Source organism: Crocodylus siamensis, chromosome 1 (genome assembly GCF_052110815.1).
Source record: "Crocodylus siamensis isolate JL-2025a chromosome 1, ASM5211081v1, whole genome shotgun sequence".
NCBI classification, from domain to species: Eukaryota; Metazoa; Chordata; order Crocodylia; family Crocodylidae; genus Crocodylus; species Crocodylus siamensis.
Genome location: NC_143395.1, coordinates 87,251,418 through 87,272,963, shown reverse-complemented (window position 1 = coordinate 87,272,963; position 21,546 = coordinate 87,251,418). Strand labels below are relative to the sequence as shown.

At 40.8% G+C, this 21,546-nt stretch overlaps 1 protein-coding gene across 2 annotated transcripts in view; it reads left to right on the top strand.

Moving 5' to 3' along the window:
* PDSS2 (decaprenyl diphosphate synthase subunit 2) overlaps positions 1-21,546 on the top strand; it is a 193,191-nt gene that overhangs the window by 122,409 nt on the left and 49,236 nt on the right. For both annotated transcript variants that reach the window (XM_090037571.1, XM_090037561.1), the window contains exon 3: positions 5,059-5,257. In XM_090037571.1, coding sequence (XP_089893697.1) covers positions 5,059-5,257 — 199 coding nt within the window. The remainder of the gene's footprint in view (positions 1-5,058; positions 5,258-21,546) is intronic.

Below are 21,546 nucleotides of genomic sequence, written 5' to 3'. Positions count from 1 at the left end.
TCCTCGTAGGGCCTGCCCTCCTGCCCCCTGATCATGTGGGTGGTCCTCCTCTGGACCCTCTCCATGCTGTCCACATCCCTCCTGAAGTGCAGCGCCCAGAACTGGATGCAGTACTCCAGCTGCGGCCTGACCAGTGCCACATAGAGGGGGAAGATCACCTCCTTGGATCTGCTTGAGATTCATTGCCCACTTCTAGGCACCTGCTATCGTATTTACTCAAATCTAAGATGACCCTGAATTTTAAGATAACCCTCCCAGTAATCAGATTCCATACATGGAAAGTACTCGGGTCTCCGTTACCTCCTCCCATCTCCCTCTGTGCTCTTCCCTGAAACCTGCTCCTCTACCCTTTACCTTTGCTGTGGCACCAGCAGGCTGTCCCTGCTGAAGCCTGTGGGCACTGAGTATGGCTCCAGCCTAGCCATGTAGCAGCAGTGCAGAGCTGACATGGCTGCTATAGGGCTGGGTTGGAGCTGTGCTCCAGGCTGCAGCAAAGACCAAGTCTGCCAGTGTGGAGCAAAGGGCAGGAGGAGTGTGGCAGGGAGGAGGGAAGGGGGTCAAATAAGGGGCATTTGGGGCTTGAGGCTGTGGAGGAAGGAATGGCGAGGAACAGGCAGCAGCTGTGGCTCCGACCCCAATCCTGCTCCTTGTCCCCTACCACCTCATACTCAATTCTAAGATGGGGGGCATCCCCTCCTATATTAAATGGGGAAACAAGCCTCATCTTTTGATTGAGTAAATAAGGTAGTTTTCTGAATAGCGTATTGGTCATGGTTACCTTTCCCCGTTCTCTGCACCTTGATGCATGAACTTGGTCAAACTGAATTGCTCTTTAGAAGTCTCCCTCATTGAGTGTATAGATATCCTCGGTCTGAAGCCCAGTCCAACAGAGCCCATATTCCTTACATTAGGATGCCCAAACCAAGCTGGTTTGGCTTCAGCTGACCTGAACAGTACACACGTAACAGCAGAGCAGGGAATGGAACCTCGCTAGAACTTAAACCACTGGAAGTATCTTCCTTCCATTTCATCACCATAAATGTTCACTTTACATAATTTGGGCTTCACAGTATTAGGCATGATAGAGGTTGTAAGCTTTCTAAAGGAATGGTAACTTCGCTAATGTGTGTTACGTGCCTGTTGTGTGCATTTAAGAAGGAAAAAATAGAATGGAAAACGCTGTACGTGTATTATATCACTGAACTGATTTTACTATAAAAACCTTTAATTTTTCTTCACTTTGCATTCTCACATTACATTATGTATGTAATATATGTATGTTCGGTGTGGTTTTTGTATTGTTTTGGGTTTTTATATTATTTTTATTTTAATTTGATGGTTAGAGAGAGAATCACCTTAAGGAAAATTAATGGTGGGATGTTGTATTTATTAAATTTTAAGTGATGTACAAAATTTGGATAATAACATCAGCGCTCCACCTGAAAATAGTCGATGGATCATTTTCTGGTAGTCAGCAGCAAGCTTTGTTGGCTGTAGGAATTGCTTCTCCTGGTTTCCTGTGATGGTTTGGCATGGAAAAATATTTTGGAAAAGCATTGGCAGCTCAGCATCTCTGATGATTAATCCACTTTTTTAGGAACTGAACTTTAGGGTAACCATTAAAGAAAAGAACTGACCATTAAAGACCTTAATGCTTCTTTTCTACCTAAGCCAGGGGTAGCCAACTTGTGACACATGTATTTGGCACATGGCAGATTGCAGTGAGCAGAAGGGGATGGTGATCATAACAACACTTAGAGGGCACAGGGCTTAACTAGTGGCATGCTTGGACTTAATTGGTGGTACGCCTGCCAAAGAGATTGACCACCATGCCCATAAGAAGTCACTGTAGCTGCTGCTCCTGTATTATATGAACACTAATGGGTAAGTGGCCAGTGTAATAAGGAGTGGGAGCAGCAGTGAGTGGTTAATGAAACAATTACTTTATTAAGATGTGCATGACGGAAAATGTCTGAGAACCTCAGTCATAAATTCCAATTTCTGACTTGGTATATTAAAATACACTTGATTTGAACCAACATTTTTCAGTCACTGAGGCTTAGTTCAGCTTGATCAAGAGGGGAAATATGCTTTTTCAGATGTACTTGATATTGTCCTAATAGGTATTGTTGTGAAGATGAAACTTCAGTGATTGTTCTGCACCAACAATGAATGGTACTGGGCTATTACTGTAAATATAATTATTGCCAAAATGTTTACAGCTTTTATAAGGGCATTACAAAAAAAGATAATTGTAAATCTAAATAAATTAGTTTGTTGTTATTGTTGTTCTGTGCCCCTACAACACAGTGGGGTCCTGGTTCCTGACTGAGGATCGTAGAAATTGCCACAATAAACATAACTAATTTTAAGTAATGTCTCTTCAGCTGATGCTTTCTGCAACCAGTTTGGGGCCAGAGAAAAATTTTAGAATCAAGTTATAAATATACCTCTCCCTCTCCTCCCCCCCAAAAAACCAAAAAACAAAAACTATTGAAGGCAGCAATTTAAATGGTAGTATAGGATAAGATTTATATTCTCCTAAAGGAACATCCAGTAATTTTTCCAAATTTGCTGTTGATGTGGTACTCCTGATAGCACAAATCCAAGTACCATTTTGGAGAACCAACTGAATATAGGAAACAAAATGAAAACATCCAGCTACTGAGCATTTGGAAAATACAATACTGATGTATTTGTGTAACCTTTCACAGAGAGCTGTGCTGAAGTCAAAGAGGGGATTTTGGTTTTTTTTCATTAAAAGCTTATTAAATGAAGAAATAGGACAGTCGTTTTGCTTCAGTAGTTAGGGGTCAGAGAGGCGGGTCTGATCTCCTCAGGATATTAATGTCTGCCTTCAGCTGAGTGAAATGAGCCGTCATTTGAGTTAGCTGCAGCTTTATGTGGTCGTCACTAGGGATCCCCATATGTCCTGGGATCTGCAGCAGTTGGAAATGGCAGAATTCAGTTGCAGGGAGCAGAGGGCTCTCATTGGTATTCATAACAGGTAGCTCAGCTCAATCTGCCCAGAGCAAGTCTGTTTAATGTTGATCAGCTGTCCATCTGATAAACTGAATTGATATGGACATTTCCTCCAAGGGCTGCCCTGACAATGACAGCAGGAGCATCGGGATGTCTTGTTAGTCTTTTTCTCAGAGCTTGGAATTTTGTTAACCCTTTATTAGACCCAAGGCAAGAATAGATGCAGAACCTTGTTGCTAGTGAAGGTTGTATGCAGATGGGCTTTCTCCCTTGTCTCTGAAAAACAACAATATGCTTGAATTTTGTTGCCTGAATGCCTAATGCTCTCCCCACTTCCGTGTGTCAGAGGTGATTTTTTCCCCCTGTAATTTGAAGCGAAATCAGGAATAATATTATGCCAAACTCTAAAAGTATTTGTCTGAATAATTTTTGTCTGTGATGATGAAATAAACATGGTAGAAACCTCTGTTCCCTTCCCCACTCCCCTGTCTCCCATAGCCATCACTCTGCTTTCCTGTCTGCTGTCATACAGCGGCAGAAATCTAACCTGAACATGGATCACTAGGTGTATGTGAGTGGATGCAATAATTAATCTACAGAAAAATCCATTCTGAGTCTTGCTCCTTGGCTAAGAGAGCTTTCTACAAGGTGACAATTAAGTTTGCTATCAAAAGCTTCAATTCTGTAGATGCTTAAAGACGCACAGAACTTCGCTCATGTAAGTAGTTTTGTTGGCATCAATGGAACTACTGTAATGAGTAAAGTTATGAATGTGCTTAAGAGTTTGTAAGATTAGAGCCTAAATGTACCAATTTCAATAATTGCAAATTATGTGGCATTAACAGGGTGATTGAATGCTCTCCTGTTTGAATGGAACGTTTTCTTCTTCCTCTCCCTTTTGCTTCTATTCAGTTATTGTGGCTGCCTGACGTCATGGTACTAGTCTAAGATTAGGTATCTGTTGTCTTGAAATCAGATTAACTGCTGAACCTGACCATTTTAAGAAGGGAAGCAAAGAAGCCCTTTTTCTTTTTTTCATACTTCAACTTGGGAGGTCAGGTAAGCTCCTTTCGAAAGGGAGGCAGTTGCCACAGTGGCTCCGAGATGGCTTACTGGGGAAAGGGTTGGCAAGGAAGTGTAATTCTTTCCCTTCTGTGGCTTGACTTGGTGATGTTATCTATTTCTACTCAGCATTCCTTCACCCTTTATGTTGGCCCACAGAATTGAACATTTTGTTCTTACATCTATTATATTATTGTCCTTCCACCTCCTCCTCCAAAAAGCAAGAAGTACCTTAGGAAGAGGACATTATTCAGAGTGTAAAGACAATGCTTCTTTTAAAATGCAGGGATTGGAGACTCCTAAATTCAGAACCCATCAAAATACATCAGCATGAGAAGTTGACTTGTAAAATGTCATCTGCTACTGTACTGTACAATGTCACACTTTATTCAGTGCTCTAGATGAATTTAGACAATCCCCATAGTTTTTACTAACCAGAACAACTTAGTTGCAACATTAAATGTCATTTGTCTGCTCCCTGAAACACTGACCCCATTACTGGACTGAGGTATCCTATTATTAATTTCATCCCAATCTGGAGAACTGTCAGTCATCACAATGCTCTTCTAATGCTTGGCTAGTTTTGAGTCCATGCTAAGCATGTGCTGATGCCTCCTTCTTTCACTTCTACTTGTACGTTAGGGTTGATATCTTCTTTTTGATAATGTCCCTACTTAAAAAAAAAAAATGAAGGGAATTGACAAGTTAATTTTACTTTATTAACGTTCATGAAGAATTTAAACAAGTAAGAGGCAGAATTCTGTCTTCTAGAACCTGCGACTCTTTGACCCTTGCATGCTATGCTTATTCAAGTGATATGCTCATCTTTAATTATCAGCTGTGAACTGTAATTCTTATTTTTTTTAAGATTAATGAAGCAATAATTCTTCTATAGTTGAAGAATTGTACAACAGCATGCAAAAAATGTGCATTTAGTATAGTGTGTTTAAAGAACATGGCTTACAATCATATGCATGTCTCCAGAAGTAATTCTTGCTCTTTGTTTCCTTTAAGTCAAAGAAGTCTGGCAGAGATTACAGAGCTGATCCATACTGCTTTTCTTGTGCATCGTGGGATAGTAAACATCGGTGAGCTGAAGTCCTGTGATGGACCAATGAAGGACATGCAGTTTGGAAATAAAATGGCTGTCCTGAGTGGAGACTTCCTTCTGGCAAATGCTTGCACAAGCCTTGCTCAATTGCAAAATACCAAGGTAAAACAGTATGTTTCTATCACTATAATAGGTAACAGCTCCAGTTGCCAGTTAACTACTGAACGGATAAGGCAGAACTGAAAAAATCCTTTTACAGAAAAAAATTGGCACAGTTATATTGTATGTACAGCTGGATTGACAGCTGGATGCTGCTCTAAGTCTGTCTACCACAGTATTACAGAAACACTATCACTATTAATGCTTTAGTATGTGTTCTGTAGCAGCATTGCCATAGATAGTAATGGTTGAAAGGACAGGCTGGTGAATTTAAACCATGCTGCTGCATCCTGAAGATATGTTGGAGTACAGCACATCTCTGGCACTGTGCCAACTGCAGCTCAAGACATGTTTGGTGCATTATTTAGTTTTACATCATGCCTTTGTAGAAGGAAGAAGGACTTTTGTTTGTCTTACATTTAGGGGTTCTGTAGGGTTTTCCCCATTTGGTCTGCATACCTTTTGATCTTAGAGTATTTTGTTAGGCATCTGGATATTCTTAGCTATTGTCTTGTCCTTTAAACCTAAACTGTTTCAAAGAACTGCTGAAGCCATATTGCTTAGTGCAACTATTTGAAAGTTTAGAAATAGGAAATATTTGTCATTGTGAATAAGCTGTTGTGTCTGATATGGTACTTCATGTATGGATAGATGGATAGATAGATCTATCTGTATCAAAAATATATTTTAAAATATAAATAATGTATAATTATAGTCACTGTTTCTGAGTCTTGTGATCCTATTGTGTTTGTTTTTTATGGTGCACGCATTGTCCTGGTGTCTGAATGCTTGTGGTACCTTGAGGATCACTGTGACCGTCTTTCTGAAAAGTGTGATGGTTGCGGAGTTGAGGTCAAGCATAAGGTGCACAGATTCATCAGTCATTCACTTGAATAATACTGCAGAAACTTCAAATATTAAAGCAGTTTTATTTTAAATATTATGTTTGATCAAAATAGAATGGTTGATGATTTAATGCGAATGTGATTTATACTGTGTTTTATCCATTAGGGATTAATACTTTGACATTTCAGGAAAGTCTAAGTATGGTCACCTTCAATGCAGAAAAATGGGACTAAAATCCAAGATAGTTTAGGGTTATAACTTGAAGGGATGGAAAGGTGTGTGTGTGAAAACATACTGCATGTACTACCCAAGTTTAGCAAAATGTTAAGCATTCCAGCACCAAAGCATAATCTTTTTAAGGCTTGCCAGGAAGCAAGCTGCAGTAAAAGGAAGCGTAAGTACCAAAATAATGCTTGCTTTCTCAAGCAGTTGCTATACTGAATGTCTAAAAATTCTGCCAAAACATTTTAACACTTTTTAAATTTTTTTTTTCTGACATCTAAATACTTTCATAGCTTCTATGTGCAATAAGAGGGATGCCATTATGAAAACTGATTGATTTACTACCCCCAATCCTACTAGAAAAGTTCAAAAAATTGAAATAAGAGCTATAGAAATCATTTGACAGGTGCAGTTATTTAAACATATCCTTTGTTTAAACACGTTCTTTTGTAAATGATGAATTTTTAAATCTATGCATCATGACTTTTTTCTTCGTAATGTTTTCTTTAAAAGGAAAAGTAAAAATGAGGTACTATTCTTTGGTGACACTTGGCTGCTAAGAGAATTGGCTCTCTGAAAAAGCAGCATGGAATGCTGTATTTACTTGATTGCAGACATGGTTCCCCCCTCCCCCCATTCAACATAGGAAAAACAAAGCCTCATCTGAGAGTAGAGTGTGGGACCACTCTAGCTGGGAGCATTGGGGAATGGTGGTGTCCCCAGCTGATCTGGATGCAGAGGGAGCCCCAGAGCTCCTCCTGACCTGCTACTGTGCCATGCTGCAGGGAGCAGCTGTGCAGGGACCCCGACTTGGCCAGGGTAGTAGTGGTGGTACTCAGGTTCTTCCTTCTAGGGTCTACTCCCTGATTGCCCCCCTCCCCTTTGCTGCCAGTCTCCACTGATGACTGGAAGTAGGGGCTGGAAAAGGGAACCTGAGCACCTCTGCTATTTGTTCCCTGCCAAAGAACTCTTCACAGCTGCTCCTTGCAGTGCAGGGCTGAGTGTCAGGAGCATCTCTAGGTCTGGGCAAGTGGCCTGTGGGACAGTTGCTGTGGGGGAGGGCATGCAGATAAGGGGCAGGGGAATAATAGACTGCCTGCCTCCACTGCCCCAGCCACTTGCCCCTTGCTGCTGCTTTCCCTGCTGCAGTGGTGGGGCAGAGGGGACAAATTTAAGACAATTCTCCAATAATTGGATTCTGTACATGGAAAGTTATAATTTTCCAATTTTTCCAGTTTTTCATGTGTAGAATCTAATTATTGGAGGAACACCTTAAATTCAAAGTCATTTTACATTTGGGTAAATATGATATATCATAAAAAGGACTGACCATAATAGAGTAAGTCTCTATGTAGGCCTGCATTACTGTTTCAGTAATTTACAACATTGTAGTTTAAACTTAAATATTTTAGCTTAACTTAAAAAGGTTACTACCAAAGTAGTTTTATTGTGTTTTTAGACTCTTGTCTCAGCTTGTGTGTGATGCCTTTCTCTCTCTGCTTCTCTTGAGGCTGACAATTAGATATGAAATTCTGCAGTCATAATGAAATGTAGAGCTATTTTATAATTGCCAAGGGTAAAATTAGCAAAGTCAATTATTTTCCCTTAGGCTTTTCCCTGTAGATATTAAGAGGCTGCAAGGTAATTGCCTTAGGTAACACTTTGATTTTTAAATAACATTAAGTATAGCAATTGTTGTTTAATTCTGTAGTAATGTTCTTCATTTTGCTACTATTGTAGAATATAGCTATAATGACGTTAACAAGATTCAGGGCTGAAGGAGGAAAGTGCTTCAACTGTTATTTAACAAATGCATATGGTTCTCATCCTTGTGTTTTTTTTGAGTGCAGAAGAGTAATTTAAATATTTCTCTATGTTAGGGGCACAAGGAACTTGAATTAAGGATATCTTGAAATGCCAGATGGGAAGCTATAAATTATGTGACCTCTTCCAAGATGGATTACTGTATTGTGTTAATATAAAACATCACTATCCATAACAATGATGGGGCCAAACCATTTATATAAATTCTTGTTGTTCAGTCTTATAGAATAATTTTTAAAAGTATTATTTATTTAGTAAATGGGAAGAAATAGTATCATTTTCCGTGGCAGGATATTTTAGATAGGGTAAGAGTGATATTGTAGCTGTGGTGATCCTGTTATGTGAGAGGCAAGCATTTTTTGGGGTGGTATCTTTTATTCAACCAACTTCAGAATTGTGATAGAGTTGGTATACTAAAAGATATCATCCTAAGAAGTTCTTGCCCCTAGGATAGTACTTTAGGGCATGATTCTGATTCTCTCCCTCCCTTCCTTCCCCTAGACTTTCCAAGTTTGGTATTGATTATGAAATAAGATAAAATGTTAACTAAGTCATGACTACATATAGTACTTTTTGTCATTGTGGCAACATTCTTAATCGATTTGAGTTAATACAATTGTTTGAGCTAAACTCTATAATAGCTTTTTATTCCCTTCTTAGAGTTGTACAGTATTGCATTTTGATCAGATCTTAGCATATTAATCGTTCTTAAATGCACCCGTATTACCAGTTTGATCTCCTTACTGAACTATCAATTTCTGGGATTTAAAAATGTGTACTTTAGGTCAATAGTGGCAACTCTTGGCCTTGCAGCTAGTATAAAGTGCAGTATCAGTTTAATATCTGATTTGTCCTTATTAGAGGATTATACCCTGTAGTCATAAGGGTGGACTCTGTGATCTCCAACAGAGCTATTGTTCTATTACATTTAATGTCAGCATGTGGGGCTGTTTCTTTGTTTAAAAGAGTATATCCAGCTAATATATGCTGCATAAGTCCCAAATGGTATTTTAATAAAATCCTGTTTTTTATGTGGATTATGGCGGGTCTGTTGGTTACAACATTTACTCAAATGCAAGATAAGGTTTTTCCCCTAATCAACATGGGGAAGGGGGATATGCCCCATATTTTATTGGAGTAAAAGGGGGGTAGAGGGCAGTAGCTCTGACACTGTGAACCCAAGGTTGGGGGTGGTGCTGTGGCTGCTGCCTCCGCCTGTCCCCTGCAGCTTCTGTTCCTCCCCCTCCCCACCATCCCTACTCCCTGCTGCCACCTGGCCTCTGTTCCCTGCCCCTCTTTCCCGCCCGCCCCCCCCCCCGCTTACTTTCTCATTGCACCTTAAGCTCCAGATGGGTCCCCACATGAGCCTGGAGCCAGGACCACAGAGTACATGCTGGCTCCAGTCCCTGCCCAGCCAGGGAGCTAGGGCTGGGGCTGGAGCTGCTGGCCCCATAACTGCTGTTGCATTGCCAGGCAAGAGCATGTACTCTGTGCTTCCTGGCCCAAATGAGGCCTCAGTAGAGCTGGAGCTATAGTGGGGGAGGAGAGCAGTGAAGGCACCCAAGCAGGGGGGACAGGCATGGGGCATGCAGCAGCAGGGAGGGTAAATGGTAGGGGGGGCAGGGGTCAGGCCAGTTAAATACCCTGTTCCCCCCCCTGCTGCTTGCCCAGCTGCAATGATGGGGGAGGGGGCAGAAATTTAAGATTCTCCCATAGTAATTAGATTATGTATATGTAGAATTATAACTGTCTTGCAGAGAAGCCATAAATGTAGTATGCACTGTAGAAACAGTATGTTAAAATGATTTGTAAACAGCACTTAGAAACATCTGTAAACAAGCAGTAGTAGCTTTAGTCAAAGATCCCTTGGATTATAGTATGGGTGTGGATACACAAAAGGTTTATTTTGAAGTAAATGTGGACTAGATGCATAACACACAATGTGCTAATACAGGTTTTCCTCAGTTTATGTGGGTTCTGTATATGCAAATTTGCTCTTGTGTGATGAGTGTTTTTAGACCCATAATTTGTTATATGTGAGGTAAATTTGCTCTTATGCCATCAGCATAGGTGTGCCCTCCCCCCTGCCCCCCAGTCCAAGCAGGTGGGGGGAGAGGAAGGGGCTCTGGGGCCCCAGAAGCAGCCAGTGCCAGCTGCCTGCAGCCGCTGGGCTGCACTGTGCTTTGCTTGTCCCCCTGGGCTCTGCTTGTCTGCACTTGCCTCTGCTCCTGGGCTGTGCCGTTCCCTGGTGCAGGCAGTTGGTATTGGCTGCTCCTCCGTAGCTGGCACTGGCTGTTCCTGGGGCCACTGCAGCAAGGGCTGGGGTGAGTGTGGACAAGTGGAGCCGGGGGCGGCATGGGGCGTGGCATAGCTTGTCCACACTCACTCCAGCCCCTGCTGCAGCAGCCCCGGGAGTAGCTGGCCCCACCTGTGGAGGGAACTGTCAGTGGGTGCAGGGGAGAGGGGCAGGTACGTGTCTTGCTCCTGTGCGTCCCCCAGGAGGCCTGTGGGTTGTGGGGCTGTGCCAGGTTCTTCCCAGGGGGCATGTGCCCCCATATCTGAGTGTGGGATGACAGCAGGCTGCCCAGCCCTTGCTCCTGCCCAACTCCCCGCCCCCCCCACTGTGCAGGCCTCAATCTCCCCCCCCCCACCACCTTTCCCTCTTCATTTACCAGCTGGGACAATCCAGAGAACTGGGGGTTGGATCAGGAGATCGAGAGTTGGAGTTATTTTGACTTCGAAATCCCGAGTCTTGCGATGGTTTTGTGACAGTTGGCATTACTACAGCTGTTGTGTTACAGATTTGAGCCAGTTTCCGATCACTTGTACCCATTTATGGGTAATTTCTGTCCCTAGCCTATAACAGCATCTGGTGGGCAGCCAGTTTTGGAGAGTTCATCTGGTCTTCATGACAGAGTCTAGTATAATAGAGTAATAGTCATGTTGTGGGCCCGCATCTTATACCATCTTTTTCCCCCTGGTTCTGAGTAAATTTTTAAAGATAACCCTAATTCCCTTCCTCCTCCCATCCCCTCCCCCCCGCCCCAGCCCTTAACTCCATGACTTTTTGTATGGGCAGTTGATTGGACACTAGGGCACTTGCAACCCACTGACTGAAACATTAGGAAGTTAATTCTGGAGCCCTGCCTGCTGGTGCAGACGACTGCACCATGGAGCATTGTTGTATTAAGCATTAGTTGTTTATAAACAAACAGTGGCACAGATGCGCTACTTATATAGTGGATGCATTTCCTTATGTTAACTTTATGTATTCCTAAAGGCATAAATATGTTGTTTACAAAATAGGCCTTGTGTTTGCGTAAACAGTAACAATTTCTGCTTGTAAATCTTCCCTTTGCACAGAAACTATTGTACATTTTGATTCATGAAAATACTTGCTTATCTTGAATGATGCTTTGTTGTTATGCAAGCATTAGCCATGGATCTATAATTAAAATTGAGTTTTGCCTTCAAGGGATCAACTTTTCTTACCTATGAAGATTACAGTGTAACCCCTCCAAAGCTGAAGCACTTGCTTTTGAAACAAAGAACAATTTTTTTCTGAGAATTTACATATAATACATTAGTTTTAGTTGATATTAATTTTAAAATGGATTTTTAAAGAAGTATAGCACTTGTCAGGCCATTTTTTCCCCCGAACGATAACAGTAACCCTTTAGACTTTCTAGATGATTAAAAACGAAACTAATACCTTATGCTGCTTTAACAGAAAAGTGGGTTTTTTTAAATGAGATTAAAAATGTTCTCATGCAGAATTCAAGAAAGAATTTCCCATTTTCAAGGTGGTTGCCATCTTTATTGTTCTGAATCTGAGTAGGGCCATAGGGCAGCCATTAGCAAAAACTTGCTTTTAAATTGGTGAGACCATTTTCTTTGAAGCCAAACCGCCCTGAATCTGATTGAAATAGTCTAAAAGCACATCTTTGAGTGGTTGTGTCCTCAGTTCCTTTGAGAGCAGTAGTAACCATTTTGAAAGAGGGCGGAATATTTTCTGAAGGAGAAAGAGCTACCCGTTTCAGTTCACATTCCGATCAGTATACAAGATTTAAAAAAAAATGGAACTGAATCCATGCAGAGAACTACAGGAAGCAACTGCTGAATTGAAGCAACCAGATTGCCTGGTGATTTTGGCCTTGAAACTTAAAATAATGAAAATATTTTACATTGATATTAGATATCTGCAAATCGCATCACATACTAGTGTTTTTCTTAGATTCCTTTTTTTGCATTCATGTGCAAAATGTTTGTTTTTAAAATGGATAATTCCTGGCAAAAACTTGATTTACTTTAGAATATACTCATCGGTTCAGGGAATGGGGCCTGGAGATCATTGTATATAGCTTAATGAAAGCCTTTGCTCAGTGTATAGATAAGTCCAAAAGCAAGCAAGAGTGTAGGATGTATAAAGAATGGAACATAAAATATTATAGTGTCCTATAAACCTGTGGGGTGGCCTTACCTAGCATACAGTGTATACAGCATAAAGCTAGTTATCTCAAAAAAGGATACTGCAGAAATAACTTTTTGAAAAGATGACTTAAGAATTTTGAACTGTATTTCATTTGCTTTAGGTATACAAGAGGGCAAAATAATAAAAATATTTAAAATAATGAATGGCAGAGAAGTTGGTTCATGTCACAGAGCAAGATCAAAGGAACAGTCCACGAAAATGGAAGAGAGCAGATTTTAAATTCATATAACAAAATTTTTTTTTTTTATCCAGCACAGACTGGCAAGATGAAATTGAGGCCAACAATTTGGTAAGAATCAGAGGGATTAGATGTTTATAAGGATAACAAGAATATATTGAGTTAAAGTAAAAATACAATTCATTTATGTTTGGAAGAGTAAAAAGACCTTGGGCTCCTGGGCTTGAAACCAGTGTAGTAAGTAAATGTCTCATCCTGTTTACCACACCTGTCTACTGTTGGATTCTTGCAATCTCCCCTGTACCATCTTGTGCTGATGAGTTATTAGAGTGGGCAATAGGCTTGATTCATTATGGAAATTTCCATGTTTTGGTATAAACATTTTAAGATAAAACACAACAGGAAAGCATCCCAAAATCTGGTATTACATATATGGGAAATTCAGAATTAAAGTTAAACTTGTAGTAACCCAAATACATGGAAGTATGGGTAAGTACAGCCAGAGAACCTAAACAACCTTAACTGTATTCTTGAGCAACATCAGAAAGAAAAGAAAAAGAATAAAAGGTAATGTCTTTGAGTGTTGGTTAATTTAATCGCGGGCTACAGATATTATGCCATAACAGTTGTCATGGTTGTTGCATGGAGCCATTCTAGAACTGAGATGATATTGTTAGGTTTGCCATAACTATGGATTTCTGTACTTTTTAAAGTTCCTATTAAATTCTGCATTTTACAGATTTGTAATACTTGTTTTGGGGTAGAACTACAATGTTCTACAAATGTTTTACTCTGTTGCTGGTATATTCTCAACCCCAAGTCTCAGTTTAATAGCTTTTTATCTGAGAGTTAAACTAAGTGTTGTTAGCAATATTTTTCAATATGTTATTGTTATGCTATACATAAATCAGTAGCAGTTAGTGTCTATTTATTTTTTCTTAATTTTTGCAGTATTCCAGACAGTGAAACAGTTTTTTTAGAATTAATCCATTTCTAAGAATTTGACCTTTTTCGCTTGCAAGTTATTTGCTAATTGTTTGTCAGTTTGAATTTATCAAAGAGTTGTTTTCTGACCAGTATGTCCTTATTTGAGTTTTTAATAATAATGTTTCTCCAATAAGAGAAAAGACTTTTGAAACAGCAAGTTGAAGCCATTTGAATGGATGACAGATGCACTATTTTATTCTTCCATAAAAGTATTATTTGGAAAAGAACTGGTAGAATTGGTGTATTCTAATCTCTCATGTTTTTTCCTCACTACCTTCTTACTGCATCTTTGTTTTGCCTTATGCTGTCATTAGGGTTGTCAGCTCTCAGAAAGAGGATAAGTTTTGTAGTATGATGATCCTGTATCTCCTAATTAGTACAGTATAGTGGCACCCCCCAGTGTCAATAAAGCTGAGTTCATCAGCAGTTTTATCACTTCCTTGTCTTTTCAAGTTGTAAATACTTAGCCCTAAAAATTAATTCTTGCCTAACATTTTCCAAATAAATGGTTGGCCTGAAAATTGTTTAGGCTTTCCTTTTTTCAAACTGTATTTTAGTTATTTATAACTTATAAAAATCTTTTAAAATAAGTACATGAAAAGTCTAGTTACCTGAATGGCTCAGCATACATATAATTCTTCAAACTAGAAATTTTGAAAAACAGAATTGTGAATTTTAAAGCCACTTCTGAATTTTAAGATGACTGTGGTTCAGTTTTCATGTAATTGAATTGAGAAGTATTGTGGTGTGAGCAGTAGTGCCCTCTTCGACTTGTCATGGAAAAGACTCCATTGGGTTGCCTTCAACAGTATTTTAGCTGTGTAATTGCTCGGCTCTCCCATGGTGCCTAATCAGTACACACTACATATAAAGCATACTTTCTAGCCTCCAAGTATCCTTTTTGTGCCTCTGCTCTTTTAAATGACAGTAAAGTTAAGCGTTGTTAAAAATTAAGAAGTTTGCCTGTACTCAAGAGTTTATTTTCAGTTCTCTAGTGTCTGTTGTATTGGAAGACCTTAGGTTTTTCTTACCTCTCAGCCTGTTGAAAATTTATATTTATATTTCAGTCTTATTTTTCTCTTTTCCTACTTCTATATGAAAAAATAACCAGAGGCTTGAAAGATAAAAAAACTGTTGCACCATTTCTCTTTTGGACAGGTATAAGCGCTGTAGTCAACGCCTGCAACAACATGATAGTTGCAAACTGAGGGTTACAGTGGACAATAAACTGAATACGAACCAACAGTGTGCCCCTGTTGCCAAAAAGGCTAACGACATACTGGGCTGCACTGGTAGGAGTGTTGCCAGCTGGACAAGAGAAGTGATTAGTCTCCTCTATTCAGCACTGGTGAAGCCACATGTGAAGTACTGTGTTCAGTTTTGAGCCACCAACTACAGAAAAGATGTGGACAAATTGCAGAGAGTCCAATGGAGGGCAGCAAAAATGGTGAGAGGCTGGGGGACAACTTCTGAGGACAGTCTGAGGGAACTGGGCTTATTTAGTATAGAGAAGAGGAGACTGAGGGGATTTAATAACAGCCTTCAACTACCTGAAGGGTGATTCCAAAGAGGATGGAGCTAAGCTGTTCTCAGTGGTGGCCGATGACGGAACAAGGAGGTACGGTCTCAAGTTGCAGCAAGGGAAGTCTAGGTTAGATATTAGGAAGAATTTTCTCCCTAGGAGGGTAGTAAAACACTGGAACAGATTACTCAGAGAGGTGGTGGAAGCTCCATCCTTGGATGTTTTTAAGACCTGGCTAGACAAAGCTTTGGCTGGGATGATCTAGTTGGGGATGGTCCTGGTTTGAGCAGGGGGTTAGACTAGATGATCTCCTGTGGTCCCTTCCAACACTAATTTTCTTTGATTCTAAGGGCCGTGATTGAAGTTGTCGTGAAATTTGTCACATGTTGGGTGAAATGTCTGAGCCGAGATAGAAGCTTCTCAAAATTACACCCCGGTCATTCAGAAGGCCTTTAAGTGTGAAGCCATGAAGAATCAAGTTCCAGATCTTGAGATTCTGCATTAGTTCTTTTGTTCATCTACCAGTTAATCTGTCAAGCTGGAGACATCCAGCATGATCAAATGCATTTTTATCAGAATACATACAACTTTTGTACTTCCCTGGTGGTCTGTACAAAGTCTTATTGTTGAAGAAGCCACTTCTGCCCCTGGATTTTCATTCATTCCATTCTTTTTATTAATTTGGATCTAAATCTGCCAGCCCCTCTGAAAAGAACAGAGAACACCTGTGCAACACAGTTCTGCCTACTAGACAAATTTTCAGTATTTCCATATTTTCCAGAACTGAACAGCCCATCACCTTTAAAGTAAAGCTCAATCGCTTGAAAGTCATGACAAAGTCAAGTCCTGACAGCACCTCTTCTTGGAGATGTCAGCTCTGTGGGGCTACCCAGCTTGCCAGAATATGGACTCTACTTCAAGGTGTGCTGCCAGGATCCCCACAGTAGTTGCTTTGGTACTTAACAGATCCTTCAGTACTTGTTACTAGGACAGCACCATGCTGTGCTTTGCTTGAAAAGGGTGGTTGGGAAGATTTCTTAGACATTTCATAGAGGATATGCAAGAGTGTGTTAGTGTACATATGAGAGAGAAAACACTTTATAGCCACCTGTATCAGAAGCAGTAAAGACAACTGTTAAGACTGAAATTTAGAGGAACCAGCTTTCCTACCAGTGTCTGTCTGTCTTATTCTGGACTGACAGTTTGGTAGTATTGAATGCAGCATTGGCTGTGATCTAGTGATCAATGAAATTGTTTGTTGTTTTCTCCCAATATCTTTGCAGCTATTACAGGAATGGTTGCAAATAATGAGATGGAATTTCTCTTTAAGACAGAGAGGCCTTACCAGTGTCTGTAGCCCTTACAAGTAGCTACATGTCCTTTATTGGGAAATGTCAGTTCAAATTATGGGAAAAGGGTTCATAGGTTGACATTTTCCCCTCTCTAAAGAGGGAGTAGACCAATTCATACAGTTGACGTCTGAGCATTTGAGGTGGGAGAGAAAAAGCAGATGTCCTTGGTATCTATTATATTGCAAGAACCTCTGTGCTTGAGTATTGCTCTTTGTCCCAATACATAGGTGCTTTTATAATACCTTCAAATGCATATTCATAAGAACCATAACAACTTGTCTTATGACAAAAGTATGACTTGGAAGAAATATTGGGGAGGGGAACACTGTGAAACTGTGAAAGTTCTGTCCTGCATATGAGAGAGAAACAGTGACTTGGTATCTGGCAAGAACTCCATGTGGAGTCTTGTTTAATTCAGTACCTACTTATATAAAGTGGGAATTGCCATATTATTCGACACAATCCAAAGTGGTACAAGCTTACACATCATTCACTTCAGCTCTTTCCTTTTATATAACTAGGAGAATGCATTTTGAGAAGGTTTGTTACTATGTAGCTAGCGATTTTTAAATCAAAACTGTAAAATCAAAATGGATTTTCATCAAGATGCTGAAAAGCAACTTTCCTCTGTATGGAATATCTGCATGCCAATTCAGTCGTTCTACTTCAGCTAGTGAAGAGTTGCACTTGTTCAGTATGCTGTAAATGTAATGGGGGGGGAAATAAGGAAGAGGGGTATAAATTGTGTTATGTGTGTGCCTCCCTCCCCCCACATCAGTTTTTTCCCCAAAACCGTCTTACTCTCCAAAATAGACCAAAGCTAGAGATTAGCCTGAAAAATGAAAGTCTTAAGAAAATTGAGCAACTACAGAAACGAGTCTTTTGGTAAGAAAATTCTTGTGTGCAACCTCAGTGAACTTATTCTCAATAATGGAAGTAAATCTGTTTCTATTTAAACATTATCTTTACAGTACTATTTCAAGCAAACTCTAGGGTAGACACTGGGGTTTTTTAATTTTGCTTGTAAAGCAGTTAGTGCCATAGAGCCATAGCCTATGATTGGGGATTCTAGGTAACACAACTTGTAAATAATTGTACGATAACCCAAAGTGTCACTAGTCTTTAAACACATTAAGCCAATCACTATAAACTTGATCTAAATGGAATGAAATGTAAAAAGCAAATAGAACATAAAATGTGAGTGGTCAAATTACATTTCTGTAAAAGGTCAAATTTAATTTGCAATGATGCTAGCACCACCAATACTTTTTAGAGAAGATTGTCTGGACAGTGTTGCCTTGTGCCCCAAAAGCTTAGCTCTTCATATATGGGAGCAGATGGGAACAAATTTTCCCTAGAAAATAGCTTACCTACTGCTTTGCATTGCTGCTTTTCATACTTAAAAAATAAAGAAATAAAAGAATGCCAGTATTGATAGTAATAAATTAATGCCATCAGTACATATGCTCAACTGTGGCTGTTCTCAAACAGCTGATAGTACCACTAGGAAAGACTAAATAGATTAGAGCAACCCAGTCTTCCAGCCCCCTGGTAAAACTGGTCTTAAAACTGACCTTTGCTGTGGTCAGGTTTTAAGGAATGGCTTCAGAGATAATGATCTTCAGTGGTGCATAGAAAGAGTAAATAGTAAATTGTTACAATTGTATCATTTTAATGAATTTTTTATGTGTGTAGATTCCACGTAATTTACAAGGAGGCTGAAGTTTTACTGTTGCTATTGACATGTACATCCAGCTAAGCTACAGCATTCTTGGTGGCAACTTTTTATCTGCTTAACCCAGTTAATGCTCCCAACTATTTTTTTTGCTGCAACCCTAAATCTGAGTCACAACCCCCGCCCTTGCTGTCGACTCACTGATACCCGGCGGCACCAGCAGAGCCTGGGCGGGGATTGCAGGGGGCAGCGGTAGTGACAGTTGCATGAATCATGCGCCAGGAGAGCCCCACAGGTGGGAGGGGCAGAGTGGGCGGAGGACCGCCCCATCACCCTGATTTGGGTCATGCCCTGAGGTTGGGAGCCACTGGCTTATAACCCATAAGCCAGTGTTGCTTAACCTTCTGGCCATTGTTCTATACAAACTGGTTTGGAGAGAGTCCTCTACAATGTGACCCCCACTCTACACTGCAGAGGCACATCTGCTATTTGGATTGTTCCAATACCCTGTCTGTGCCTGCTGACAGGGGACTGGCCTTGACAGCACAAAAGCAAAACTAGAGGCAAGACAAATAGATCAAAACCTGTTTGCCAAATAGTAGGGTTTGCAACGTAATGATTAGAAAGTAGGGTAGAGATGTGCTTTATAGACTAATTGAATCAGAGAAGTATAAGCTTTTGTGAGCAAAAGCTCACTTCATCAGGTGCTATCATAATGACATGGTGGTTAGTTGCTGTCAGCAGGCACATCCTCTTTTCCAGCAATAGGCTTCTGAGAAGTCTTGGCATGGTGAAATTGTCCATGGGGGTATTGGAATTGGAGGTAAATTGGACAAGGACTAAAGAGGTCCAAATACAGCAAGAGTTTGTGTGAACTTTTTAACCTTTCACACCATTTTCTTACAGTTCTTATAGTGGTGACTTGCCAGAAACTCATAACTCACCATTGGCAGCTAAGATAGAGGGTTGGCCTTCAAGTCCCTGATATAATGCCCTTGGCCTCTGGTATGAATCAGAAAGACAAGAATTTAAATCCTAGTCATCTAACCAACTCAGCATAGAATCATGGATAGACTGATTTAAGCTGCTGCATAATATTTTTGTGTTTGGGATTTATCAGCAATTCGTTTCTGGTCTAGGATCTGATAACTAATCCTCCTTGTTCCTCAGAAAAGGGTTGATGACTTGCTGCTTTGACACACATCTGTACCTCAGTTTAGTTGATGGGTTTTTTGGGGTCTGTCAGAGGCTAAATGGGAGTACTCGTGATTCACATGTATTCATATATTCTTTTGCAGAATAGTTATACCGCTTCCAGATATTATTTGTGTCACCTCAGGGCTGACCATCTTTGACTGATTTAATCCATGTATCGGTTTTTTGCCTAGTTTGTTTACATTAGTACATAATAATAGGGTTTTCCATGCTTCTCCTTCCTTTGCTTGTACTGCTTACTGTTAGTTTTCTGTAGCTACAGAAGAATGTAACAGCAGATAGCTTGGAGTACTCTTAATCATAGTGCCTCTTTAGTTTGCCATTTTATATCTAAATGAATTGAGCAGTGAAGTACAATTATCGCTTCCAGAAGGGTCAAGTTTGAAGCAATGTCATGCTTCCTTATAGAATCATAGAGTCAAAGGACCAAAAGGGACCTGTAAGATCATCAAGTCTAGACCCCTGTCATGGGCAGGAGGTTATTGGGCTCAAACAAGCTCAGTGAGGTGCTTGTCCAGTCTCCTCTTGAACACCTCCAAGGATGTCAGCTGCGCCACCTCTGCTCGGAATGTGTTTCAGATTTTAGTTACCCTGGCAGAAAAGAAGTTTTTCTTTATGTCCAACCTAAATTTTTCCTCCATTAGCTTTTGCCCATTGGCTCTCATCCTCCCAAAGGGTACCTTCTTGAAAAGTTGATCCCTTAGATCTTGGTGTTCACCCCTGACATACTTGTAGGCGGCTATCGAGTCACCTCTGTCTTCTCTTACTCAGACTAAACTGACTCAGTTCCTGGAGTCTCTCCTGATAGGGCCTATCCTCCAGGCCCCTAATCATGTGTGTGCCCAGTACTGAACATAGTACTTCAACTGTAGCCTCACCATTGCCAAATAGATCCAGGGAGGTGCTCCTCCCCCTCTATTTGCAACACATCAGCCGATGCATGCTAGAGTTCTGTTTGCCCTGCTGGCGACTTCATCGCTCTTTCGGCTCGTGTTCATCTGGTTAATTATCACCCCTGGATCCCGTTCAGATGCAGTGGCAGCCAGTGGACCATCACCCATTGTATAGTTATGATGAAGGTTCTTCCTACCCAGATGAAGGACCAGGCATTTGTCCCTGTTGAACCTTATCTGATTCCATTTAGCCCATTAGACCAATCTGTTAAGGTCATCTTGGAAGTGTGATGTGCCCACATTTCCCCACAGCTTGATGTCATCCACAAACTTATAGTTTCATAGATGTTAGGGTTGGAAGGGACCTATTGAATCACTGAGTCTGACCCACTGCCCTGAGCAGGAATGAGTGCTGGGGTCAGATGACCCCAGCCAGGTGTCTGTCCAATCTCCTTTTAAACGCCTCCAAGGAAGGGGCAACACTACCTCCCTTGGAATCGTATTCCACATTTTGGCAACCCTCACTGTAAATAATTTTTTCCTGATGTCCAGTCTGAATTTGCTTTCTTCTAGTTCGTGGCCATTATTTCTAGTTACTCTGACAGGCGTCTTGGTAAACATTGTATCCCCTATTTCTTGCTGCCCCACCATTATGAGTTTGTAGGCGGCCACAAGATCACCTCTCAGCCTCCTGTTGTGGAGGCTGAAAAGGTTCAGGTCTCCCAATCAGTCCACAAAGCGTTTTTTTGTAGGTCTTTAACCAGACGAGTGGCCCTCCTCTGAACCCTCTCCAGGCCAGTCACATCCCTCCCGGAGTGCAGCGCCCAAAACTGGACGCAGTACCCCAGCTGCGGCCTAACCAATGCCGCATAGAGGGGAAATATCACCTTCCTAGAGTGATGCAGCTATTTATGCAAGAAAGAGTGTGGTTAGCTTTACTTACTACCTCATCACACTGGTGACTCATGTTCATTTTGGAGTCAACTACAGCTCTGAGATCCCTTTCCGCAGTTGGGCTACTTAGAATGGTACCTCCCAGGCTGTAGGAGTGTTGATGATTCTTCCTCCTCAGGTGCAACACATGAC